Source organism: Seriola lalandi, unplaced genomic scaffold (assembly GCF_002814215.2).
Source record: "Seriola lalandi dorsalis isolate HSWRI2012SDOR001 ecotype SW California unplaced genomic scaffold, Sedor1 jcf7180002054482, whole genome shotgun sequence".
In the NCBI taxonomy this organism is placed as follows: Eukaryota; Metazoa; Chordata; class Actinopteri; order Carangiformes; family Carangidae; genus Seriola; species Seriola lalandi.
In genome coordinates, this window is record NW_019525035.1 from 2,165 (window position 1) to 14,510 (window position 12,346).

Here is a 12,346-nt window from a genome sequence, read left to right on the forward strand (position 1 = left end):
TGGTTAGGCACAAAAGTCATAATATAATAAAACATTAGAGTCGCCAAGTAACCTAATTCGCATGTATTTGGACTGCAGGAGGCAGCCGTAGTACCTGGAGAGAACCCACACGGCCACAGGGAGAACATGTAAACTCCACACAGAAAGGCCGCAGGCCCAGGGTTCAAACCAACATTCTCACTGTTCATTGTTTAAGACATAAAAACATCATGGAGTCGCCAATTAACCCAATTTGCATGTCTTTAGACTGTGGGAGGAATACCTAGGGATATGAGTTTTTATGCTGTAGTATACTAAGACTTTTGTTATGACTTACAATACTATACACCTATAATTTAAACATACATTTCTATCTTTTATATTTACATATATAATATGAACATATGCTGACAGGCTTTGGGATGGGTATAGATTTATGTAACAAAAGTTTATATTATAAACATAGAATAAAATAAAATATTAAAATATTTCCATTAGCTAGATATACAGTATATGTTGATATGATTGATGATTCCCCTGCCGTTACTGAAGTGAGTAACACACACACACGCACACACACACACACAAGTGACTCACCTGCCCTTTGCGTCCTTGCAGCCAGCGATGTCTGATCCCATCGCCTCCAGCAGCAGAGACGCACAGGACTCATGATCATTCACCCTGTTCATTCAAACACAAACAGGACGTCACTGATGTCGACTCGTTCAGATCTGACAGTAACAAATCTCTCACCTCTCCTCATTAGTTTTGAAAACAACAGTGAAGAAAACCTGCAGCAAAAACTGAAAACACTGAAAATGAATAACACTTTAAATAAGTGACTTACACAGCACAGTGCAGAGGGGTGAAGGGGTTCCCGTCAATACAGCGACAACCTTTCTGCTCCAGCAGGACCTCGACACACCCCTCCTGACCTAGAGACACAAAAACACACACACACAGAATCACCAACTGGTATTTAACTGAAGTTCAGTCACGTCTTTATACCAGGCACTGTAAAGTGTATTGTTCTGTAAAATAATAATTTAAAAAAATTAAATAAAAAGTATAAATAAATAAATCATGTTCAGGCTGAGTTTATCTGAGTGTGTGTCAGGGTGCATGTACCATAGTAACAGGCCCAGTGCAGCGGTGTGTATCCGCTTTGGTCCCTCAGCGGCGGCAGGGATGGCGGCTCAGAGCAGGCGATGCTCAGCAGCTCGCTCAGCCAGGAGGCGTGGCCTCGGGCAGCAGCCAGGTGGATGGCCGTACGACCCCGAGAGTCGCCGAGCAAAACCGAGGCTTCCTGCTCCAACAGACACTGAATACACTCCTCCTGACCACACAGCAGCTGGAGAGACGAAGGCGTCACTAATTAACTGCAACTCATGTATGTTACTTAATTATCAACCTTTTTTATTATTCCATGGACACACTTGCTCCACAGACTTGGGCCAATAACCTTCAATTCAAAGACATCAAGTCTATACTTGTACAATTTCCATAAAAGCAGTACAGAGAAAACCAGCCTCATGCTCACCCCGAGGTGCAGCGCAGTGAGGCCGTGGTTATCGGCCATGTTGACGTTGGCTTCCCTCTCCAGCAGCAGCGACACGGCGTCGACGTGACCTCCAGCCACCGCCAGCATCAGAGGAGTCCTGCGGGCGAGGACAAGGCCGTCAGTGTGAGACAGACGAGACAGGAAGTGAAACAGAGAGGAAAGAGATCATCACTCACTGTCCCTGAGAGTCAGCAGCGTCCACGAGATCTGCAGCCTCTGATTCATCCAGCAGGAGGCGCACACATGTCGTATGACCGTTCATCACTGCAGGCAGGGAGAGAGAGAGAGAGAGAGAGAGAGAGAGAGAGAGAGAGAGAGAGAGAGAGAGAGAGAGAGAGAGAGAGAGAGCAAGAAACAGGGGAGTGATAGAAATGTTTATTAATAGTCGGTGCGATGACACATCGGTTCAGTGAGATTAGATGATGATGATGATTCTGGTGTCACCGCAGCAGAAAGTGGAAAAGTTGGTTTTTAGTCCAACTGAAATCAAACTTAGTCAAACATAACGTCAAAGTGTTTAATACTTTATTATATATATTTATTATAAATAAGGGAAACGGCTGCATCTCATGGACCGACACTGTGTTGTTAGTGGCCTTTAATGATCTGCTCCTCAACCACTTTCAGTGTATTTGATTGAGGGGCAAAGATTACCTGAAGCTATAATCTGAGTCAGACAGGTGAGAGAGCATCTCCCAACGTTACAGTCTTATTCTTTAAGACTTTAATAAATAACAACTGGTGTCATCTTGAAACAGGAAAGGTGCCCCCCTCAAACACAGTTGGAAGAACTATAGTGTCACATATTGTCTGTTGTTGCATTAAGATTTCACTTGATGGAAAATGAAGAGACTTAAACCTGAGTCCATACGTGTCCGCATACTTTTGGCCATATCCACCCAGACATGTGTTGATACCAGATGTTTACAGCGACAGAGAAACAGAAACCTGAACTCACCTGCCAGGTGCACGGGGGTGCGTCCGTGCTGCGTGTCGGTGGAGCGCGACGACGCCCCCTGGCTGAGGAGGGTGTGAACACAGTCAGCGTGGCCCCGAAGAGCAGCCAGAGCCAGGGGGGTCCTCCCCACCTCGTCCCCCTGGTCCACCTCCCTCTCCCCCTGCAGCAGCACCTCCAGGGCCTGAGCGTGGCCGTGGTACGCCTGCACAAAGACACAGAAACGCTTTATTTAAATATGGAAATATTTACCTCCTGTCACATCGGGGTTGGAAGGAAGATTGTTTATTTTACCTGTTTTAATATCAATTCTTGTTTCTTGTGTTAAAATTGATTTTCCTTTTGTTTTTATGTTTATAATGAATTATGTAAAGAACTTTGTGGATGAAATGTTCAACGCAAATAGCAAAATAAAAACTCCTGAACACCCTTTTTTTCTGAAATAAAACAAATTATTATTTAGAGAAAAGTTTCTGTTTTGGTTCCAAAACTCAGGTGTGTGAGACTCACAGCGAGATGCAGCGGGCTCCTGGCGTTCGGAGATTCAGGGTCGTCATGGTGACAGTCGTCTCTGTGCAGCAGCTGCAGGGTCACAACAAAACACATCGGCGCATTTTTAATCCGAGAGCCTGAACCTGCAGCCTGCTCATATTAAACCTAAAATCAGGCAGTGACAGTTCCTTTAGTTTCATCTATTGTTGTTGTCATCATTTGTGTATTAGAGCTGCCGTATGTCAGCACGTCGAAAATGAGATACACAAAATAAATGAAAAAGAAAAGAGAAGACGCAGAACATGAAAATCTGAAACTCTGTTTTAAGGAAAGAGAGAAGAGAATGACGATGAAGATTAGGTGACAACAGGAAGAGATATCACTCACTTTAAAGCAAAAATAACTTAAGAACATGAGTGTTAATGGTAAAAAAAGAGACTTAAAAATGAACAAAAACAGTAAAAGCTTAAATAAAACATGTGGTTTCATTTCGTCCTGCAGGTTCTGGAGCTTGTTAACCGGTTGTTAACCCTCGTCACTCATTCATCTGCGGTCATTCAGGGAAACGCCTCCTCAGATTAAAGAGGTTTGTAAACTGGATTTTAATCTCATTTTTTTTGCCTTTAGATGATTTTGGGGAAACGAGGCCCTGGAATGTCTTTGCGTGCTGCTGCAGTGAAAATATGATCCGACAACAGATGGAGAAAACGCCTGCAGCTACAGCTACTACTCCAACAACACAACTATTTCCTCCATGAGGCCTTAAGGTCTCACAGCGAGCACACTGACCAGCTCCAGACAGTGCCTGTGTCCGTAGGCGGCGGCGTAGTGGACGGGACTGTAGCCCTGTTTGTCCTTCAGCGACGCCGTCGCTCCGCTCTGAAGCAGAAACTCCAAACATCTGGAACAACAAACAACAAACGCAACGTCTCAGTCATCGTTTAAGACGGCTACTCACAGTTGACATGAACAGGAGCTGAAGTGTGGAGACAGTAAAACATCTGGGTATTGTAGTTTTCAGCCAATGATACTCAAACAGGAAACTGTGAATTTATTTGGGACTATTTTCAGCAGCGGATTAATCCACCTTCAGTGTGGTAGTGAGTATTTGGGATCACTCTGAGGTTCTCTTTTTTAAAGCTTTGAGCAGCTTTTCCTCTTTGCACTGCATTGTGGGAGGATAGTGTCCGTAAAATTATTATTTTATATGATTATTTTTCATCTTTACATAGTGAAAGGTGAAAAGTAAAATAACACGCTCTGAGATTTGTCAGCTGCTGTTCTACAACTGATCTCGGTGTATAAACTGAATATTGCAGAGCAGATCCTCAGAGGGTTTAAATAATTAATGAAGTCATCCAGCTGTGCCAGCTGTGTGTAATATTACGCAGGGTTTTGGAGAGGTGTGAGTGTGTCAGCGTCATCGAGTCGCTCTGAGAAAGAGGAAACACGAGTGGAAATAAGTTACTGAAATGGTGTGGAGTGTTTCTGCTGCACAATCCGCACGTGTCACTGTGTTTCCATTTATTTATCTACATTCATTTATTTATTTATTTAGTTCCTCGTCGTGCGTCTCCGCAGGTTTTCCAGGTCTGCAAACCTGGAAACACGTCTGAACTGAAGCTGGAAAAACTCTTCTTCTTTTGCAAATGTGTTAAAATGTTTTAATTAATTTAATTAAAGATACAGGATCTTTCTGTTTGGTCTGCACAGGAACCAATCAAACGCAATTGACAGTTATTTTTGTTATCTATCAATCTGACAATTGTTTTCTTGACTAATTGTTTTATCCATAAAATGTATCAATTATCAAAATAGTATACAGTATTATTATCTGTGTTTGAAATCTACTTAATAGGAATTCTTGTAAAGGAGATGTTTGTTTTAATTATGTCACTTTTCATGTGTTTATTTGATGCTCAGCAGCTGTTTAACAGCTGTGTGGAGTGATACTACGCTTCGGTCACAATGTCATAAATCTCTTCATGTTTCTGTCGGTGTGGACTCACAGCGCTGCCTCTTTCTCTCTCTCCGCCTGAACTCCTTCACTCTCCGGCTCCAGAGCAACACGACGCCTGTGAGGGGAGGTGGACCGGGGAGGGAGGGAGGGAGGGTGAGATAAAAGAGGATCAAAATATTAACACACACAAACAACAGCGTCTTTTGTGCAGCGGAGCCTCCTAATACCAACAAGTTGAGTGGATAACATGATGCTGCATCATGAACTGCGGAGATGTCGAACCCTGGAGGCTGTGAATGAGTACCACCACCTCAGTGTCACCTCCGGTTACCACGGAAACAGCGAGGTGTGATCCAAACAGGTTTCTATATGTAGCAACAGTAGACAGCTACCCAGGAGCAGGTTTCCAGTTTCTGTCCTCAGGTTGTTAAAGTACTTGAACTTAACTTGAGTATTTTCCTTTTTCTGCTACTTTATACAAAAAAATAATATTGTACTTTCTTTTCAAGTACAGCTAAAAGCAGTTTATTTCTTTCTCATTAATCATCTCCGATTCATCAGCTGACTCTTCTGTAGGTTGGAAACAGAAATATGTTTTATATCCTCTTTAAGTGAAGGATGTGAACACTTCTTCCACCACTGTGTGTCTCCCTGCCCCTCACCTCCTGTCCAGGTCCGAGGCAGCAGCGTAGTGCAGGGGAGAGCGCCCCCACTGGTCGGTGGCGTTGATGGCGGTGCCACAAGCCACCAGAGTCTCCAGACACTGATAGTGACGGCTGGCCGCCGCGTAGTGGAGGGGAGTCCTGGGAAATAAGAGAGAGAGAGAGGAAGTCAGACTAACAGATCACCAGGAAAACATTAACTTTAACTCCCTATGTGACGGTTCAACATGTCAACCCAAAACCATGAGCATTAATCCGCTGCTGAAACAGACTCAACTCCAAAGTCTTCAAGTTCATTTACTGAAATCTTAAATATTTTCTTTTTTTCTGTTTTTTCTGTAAAATCATCATTTACTGTCGTTTCTGACCAAAAAAAGCATCAAATCTTTATATTTTGTAGCTAAAACGACCAAATGTTTGACCTTTTTGCTTGAAAAATGACTGAAATTATTCATTATTCTGATTGGTTAATCCATTCATCCATTCAGCTGCATATCCAGGTCCAGGTCACACTAATTTGATTTATTATATTATTAGAATTTATTGTTATATGCAGCTGGGAAGCATTTAAATATGTGATACAATAATAAACACTTGTAGTTCATGTCGTCTCTGCTGGTTTTCCATCACACTTTAATTATTATTCTTAATACTCGGGCTGGTATGAAGGTGAAACTGATTTTAAATCTTATTCTATCTGGTATTTAAAAAGTCTTACAAGGTCTTATATTGAACCTGGTGAACCCTGAAGAACCCCTGTGTATTGAACATGGATTGATCACATGTGGCAAACACCCAACACGTTGTTAAGATCATTATCAATCCAGGCTAATAGCAATGTGAACTAACCTGTAACAGGTATGCTGTGCTACATACCGGTGTGCTGAGTCATGCAAAACGACACATGTAACTGCTCAATAACTATTGAACAGAAAAATCACCCACACACCCTTATACCTACACACACCTACACACACCTACACACACCTACACACACCTACACACACCTACACACACCTACACACACCTACACACACCTACACACACCTACACACACTATGAAGTAGTTGTAAGAAGATACAGGACATTTTTAGTGTCTATTAACGGACAGTGTTTGTAACTTTTGCTGCAGAAATATTTTCATGTTATTACAACAGTGTTTCCCTGTATTGTCATTCATTGTCTGTTTATACAGGAGCTTCCACTTATGGGTGTTTCACAGGAGGAGTTATAATTGGTAACATATACTAATAATAAATAAAACTAATACCTAAAAAATATAAAACAAACAAAATATAACACTATCTTCTTACGGCTACATTATAGTGGGCTATAAACCATTTATTAAATGTTTATATACTGCTTATAAATGCTAACAGAAAAGCTTAAAGTAGATTGTTGCCATTTAATCTATAAAATGTCAGAAAAGCGTAAAAAATATACCCGAATCAATTTCCAGATCACATGACGATCCCTTTAAATTACTCAAGATGATCCAATTACAATTGTCCGATTACATAAAACTGCAAAAATAAGCAAATCCTCAATTTGAGATTCTTCATGGCTTGAAACAATACTTTAAAATTATTCAGTTATCCAAATTAGTGTCTGTTATGAACGAAAGCGTTACCTGGACAGCAAAGTATTGTCTTACCTGCCGCAGTTGTCTCTCCTGTTGTGGTCTCCTCCACTGCTCAGGAGCAACTTGACACACTCCACATTACTGCACACAGAGAGCACAGACACACTCAGACACTGCATATTATTATATACCTTATATTATATTATATATAATACTATATATTATATATATTTTTCAAATTATGGCTTTAAAAAAGGACAAAAAACAGAATTTGATCCTTACTAAACGAAAGGAAATCACTAAATTGTACTTTGGTGTTTTGATATAGGCGTTTCTTATTTAATTAGTGGTGGTGTCATTTTGGATTTCAGGATTTTAGAGTGGTTTACTTTTACTTTTACATTTACTACAACTATATGTCCTATGATGATGGTTGGTGCTCACCCTCCGGCGGCAGCAGCGTGCAGGCAGGTCCTCCCCAGAGTGTCAGGGGTGTCTATCTGGAAGCCTGCAGACAGGACCGAGTCGTTACACATTATGCTAAACCTCCGACCTGACGAGGGCGACGCAGGGAGACGGAGGGAGGCCAGACAACAGAGGAGCAGCAGCCACCACAGAGAGAGAGAGAGAGAGAGAGAGAGAGAGAGACAGCAGGAGGAGGGAGTGAAGAGAAAGACAGGTGTTAGTGCGACAGGTGAGGGTGGGGGACAGAGAAGGTTAGGTGATGCTGGTGCATGATGCTGGCCATGCATACACAGGGAGACGAATAAACAGCTGGAAACTACATGTTACAGACAGAAGGACACGTCATCACAGAGACACTCAGACAGTCTGAGGGAGTGCAGCAAGCAGCTCAGCTTCAATTCACATTCAGACATTGTTGCAGAGTTTTCCAGGATCCCTTGAAAGTTTTTAAGAATTTAGGAACTGTACCTGCAAGAACTACAGGTGTGCCCCACCGTGTTGTTCGTATCATACCAGGATCATTTTTAATGTGCTCAAAATTTGCCACATCATAGAGAATATTCTTTTTATGATGGTATTTGCTGTAATTGTTTTAATTGCTCTTATTTATTTTATGTTATGGATTTTATTAATTTTATTCTTTACACACATTTAATCAAGATTCAGGTAAATATAATTATCAAGATTAGACCCGTTATTGGCAGATACCCCAAATTAATGTTCACCCCATCATTAAACAGATTATCAGCAACAGCTAAGAATATCTAAATTAGTTTAAAGTTATACTATTAATGATTTTGTAGCTGTAATAATTATTATTTGAAGCTGGCTAATACACTACTCACTACTACCACTACAAGTGTGCCTTATTAGCTATTAGCGGTGTACCAATGGATGTACTGACTACTATCAATTAATTCCTTTGATATTGAAGAAAACGTAAAAGGAGGTTGATAAATACAGACATGCTCAGAATGGGATTAAAATCAATACCAGGTCATGTTAAAATAACGCTTCCCCTGATGAAATAAATCCAGTCCGACTGGGGCTTTCTAGCTGTTTGAATGTCCGGGATACAAATACAGTTTTTGATGGCCTCCATCTTTTGTTCCTACGAGGGTGTGTGCAGTTGTTGTACGTCTCTTTGGATGAAAGCATGAACTAAATTAATGTGTTGTAACAGTCACACAAGAGTAAATCACAAAACAACAACAACGACGGCTGTGCTGTTGTCCTGCGCCGTGGCTTTTTAATCCTTCATCGTTACAATTTGCCTAATTCTTCACGGCTCTTCCAAAAAAAAAAAAAAAAAAGGACTGTCAGCTCCTGATTTACCAACAGATACAAAAGCCTCGGTCCACTACTGCTCACAAACAGGCCTGACCAGACGCAATGCTGCAGCTGCACAAGGCTCAAGCACATGTAAATGACTTCTTTGTTGTTCGCAACAGCAACTCGGCGGAGCCACATGTGGAGCCCAGTTTCATCCTCCTCCATGCCTCCAGACACAAGTGCCAGGGCCTCGTTAAACCGTCAAAAGGGATCTGGAGCCAGAGAGGACTGTTGTCTTTTTCCCTACTTCACATTTGTTTAATATCCCGGCATTCCCTCTTCTGCACTGGAAAACCCTCTTTAAAAACCCAACAATATATATGTGGGATGAGCGGAAAGACAAATGATTTCATTGCCAAAAGCAACAAGGAAACTTTTCAGATGTAAACAAGATCTTAACTACCAGTGTCAATGCTCTAAGAGGAGGACTCAACAGAATACACTCTTGTCCAGAGGGAGAGTGGTCCCATCAGCGAGTAATTAGACTCAGTGAGGCCTTGTCTGTTTCTGGAACATTGTGACTTGAGTTTGGCCCGAGTTGAATACGTGTGCTTGTGGAGGAATTCACCAGTGGGAGCAAGACAAACAACCGGGCTCAAACCTCCCTGAAAATTACATTCGAAAGATGATGTTAAGGCGAAACAGACTCTGAATCAGCAAATATCCAGGGCAATATCCACATGGTGGAAATGCTAATTCAAGTGCTGTCAGAAATATCAGCCAAGTTGGAATTTTAAATAAGAAACCCACTGCGTTTAAATTAGTTAATGTTTTAGAGGCAAATATGAACCACGGCAGTTTCAATTTGATTTACTCACAAAACACTTTGCGGACACAAAAGACACTAGCTAGCTAGCTAATTAAGCTGATGTAAGTTGGTGAAAACATCTCTGGGTGACTCGTATTAAAATGTAAATTATCTCTTAAATATGCACATGAGGGTCATATACATTATAGTTAGCTACAAAACGAGGCTAATGCTACATTTTTTAGCTACACAACGACTTGACCACAAATGACAAATTATTATACCATCAATGTTTGAATGTTTAGTTTTTTCGGGGGAAAGGGGGCAATTCATAATAAAACCTAGAAAATGGGTAAAAACCAAACTGTAGTGATGGCAAGTTTAAGCTAGCTGGTAAAATAGCTTTAGCTACTATTTAGCGTATTTCCTGGAATTGAAAAATCTATTTTGATCTAACCTTCTAACACCAGATAACAAGTTAGCAACTGCCTTTTTTAAGACAAGTAAAAATCACAAGTGTGGTATTTACTGACGTAATTTATGTCGTAGAAGGAAATTTTAAATATCTTGAGCTTGTGTTAACCAGACCTTACGTCAGGCATCTAATTAAAAACCCATTTAAAAAACCCGTCAACTTCAGGACGAGGGAAACCGAAGTGAAAAAAATGCTAACTTATTTTAACACACCATGAACAGTAGGAGTTGCTACCTCTTAGCTTTAGAAGTGAAGTAAAGCTACTACTGTTAGTGGTGAGCTAGTTAGCCAGACAAGCTAAGAATTGTAGCTTGCGTTACAGTAGATAAACAAGGTGTTAAATCCACTCCTTACACTTAAAAACACGTCATTATAGGCAATACAATTCAGCTTCTAAAATAATCATCATCAAATCATCTCCTGTATAAAACAGTTTCAACAAAAACTGAAGGGTATCAAAGACAATAAAGGTCAGTACTCTTTTAAGTTAAGGTGTGAATACAAAGAATAAGATGACATCATTTCCAAACCAACATCCTTGATTTATAGCAACCTGGATTAGGAAACTTCACGATTCACTTTGTGTGCTACCTGAGGACAGCAGCTTCCGGCAGCAGTCGGAGTGAGCGTTCAAAGCAGCCAGGTGGAGAGGGAACATGCCATGGACTCCTCGCCTTCGGAGAAAAGAAAGTCCAGTTTTTTACTAAATGCCTTTTCATTGCAGTAACTTATTGGTACAATCTCAACAGGTGAGACAAACGAACCTTGTGCAGTCTGCCCCACTGGTGATGAGCGTGTTGATGAGGAGTTCATGACCATAGCGGGCAGCAATGTGAAGAGGGGTGTTACCGTCCTTGTCCACACTGTCGATCTCCCCACCTGAAATTAAAATGTTGATTCAAATGGGAGAATTTGCAACAAGGTGTAAATTTAGGAGATCAAGCGTAACGAGGTTTCACCGTTCTGGATGAGGGTCTGGGAGCGAGTGAAGCGTCCGTGAACTGCCGTCATGTGAAGAGGACTCTTCCCGTCCCGACTCTGAAGACGGCGGAGGAGAAATAAAACAGGTGAGACACTGCAACTGACATTAGGTGAGAATTATTTTCTTTTTTGAGTTATTTTTTGGGCAGTTTTTATGGCTTTATGTGATAGGGACAGTGGAGAGGGACAGGAAATACCAGGAGTTGAGTATGTCCATGTGGTATGATATTTTCTTTAATAATCAATTGCTTGTTCAGTAAATAAAATGTCAGAACATAATGAAAATGCCCTCATTATTCCCTGAAGTCCAATTTAACCTATTTAAATTACTTTTCTTCAGTCTGATCAACAGTCAAACCCCAAACATGTTGACTTTACTATCGGAGAAAACTGGGAAACAAGCAAATATCCAGATTTTGGAAGCTGGTACCAGTGATTTTTATTTGGCTTTTTTGTTTTAAAATAAAAGACTAAACAATTAATCAATTAGCAAAATTGTTTCCAATTAATTTCCTGTCAACCGACTAATCATTCCAGCTGTGCACTGAGTACTGGTTGGTTTCTGGGGTGCTTGGGGAACTAATCAAACTGCCATATACAGTTGGGGACAATAGTGGCACAACAACGAATTTTTGCCTCGGGGCCCTGCAGGAGATTAATCCGGCCATGTCTGTGGTCCATTTAAACATCAATATATTTTACACTGGACCAAAGTGTTGGGCTAACAGCAGAGAGATGAAAGAAGAGCTTCCTACAGGGACGCAGTCGTGTGTCACGTATATCCCTTGTAACGACATCCAGGAGGTCTGATAGCAGCGTACCTGTACGTTGACGTCAGCCCCGTTGTTGACCAAGAACTCCAGGCAGAGCGCTCCGTGTGTGGAGGCAGCAGCAAAGTGCAGCGGGGTGAAGCCCTTGTTGTTGGGCTGGCTGACGTTGGCGCCGTAATCGATCAGCTCGCTGACGACGGCGTCCTGACCGTTAAAACAGGCCACGTGGAGCGCCGTGTTCCCGAACGCATTGGACTCGTCTATCTGTTGTCAGGGAAAACAAGACCTGGTATTATGGCCGAGGAAAAGCTGTTTGTTGTGAATGAATCAGCAGGAATGAGACAATGAGCGAATTTGTGCATGTACTTTTGTGTGTTTGTGTGT

The 12,346-nt window shown here is 41.5% G+C and overlaps 1 protein-coding gene across 2 annotated transcripts in view; it reads right to left on the bottom strand.

Annotated features, from left to right (window-relative positions):
* Positions 1-572: 572 nt before the first annotated feature.
* The window catches only part of ankrd44 (ankyrin repeat domain 44), a 29,169-nt gene continuing 17,395 nt past the window's right edge, over positions 573-12,346 (bottom strand). The window contains exons 8-23 of one of the 2 annotated variants that reach the window (XM_023412517.2): positions 12,014-12,226; positions 11,171-11,249; positions 10,976-11,090; positions 10,803-10,885; positions 7,636-7,699; positions 7,264-7,332; positions 5,610-5,750; positions 4,997-5,062; positions 3,777-3,888; positions 3,006-3,077; positions 2,499-2,700; positions 1,717-1,804; positions 1,520-1,637; positions 1,108-1,330; positions 827-914; positions 573-660 (exon numbers count right to left, since the gene is read on the bottom strand). In XM_023412517.2, coding sequence (XP_023268285.1) covers positions 573-660; positions 827-914; positions 1,108-1,330; positions 1,520-1,637; positions 1,717-1,804; positions 2,499-2,700; positions 3,006-3,077; positions 3,777-3,888; positions 4,997-5,062; positions 5,610-5,750; positions 7,264-7,332; positions 7,636-7,699; positions 10,803-10,885; positions 10,976-11,090; positions 11,171-11,249; positions 12,014-12,226 — 1,821 coding nt within the window. Of the gene's footprint in view, positions 661-826; positions 915-1,107; positions 1,331-1,519; positions 1,638-1,716; positions 1,805-2,498; positions 2,701-3,005; positions 3,078-3,776; positions 3,889-4,996; positions 5,063-5,609; positions 5,751-7,263; positions 7,333-7,635; positions 7,745-10,802; positions 10,886-10,975; positions 11,091-11,170; positions 11,250-12,013; positions 12,227-12,346 lie in introns of both variants that reach the window. The other variant, XM_023412516.2, reaches the window with a different exon arrangement.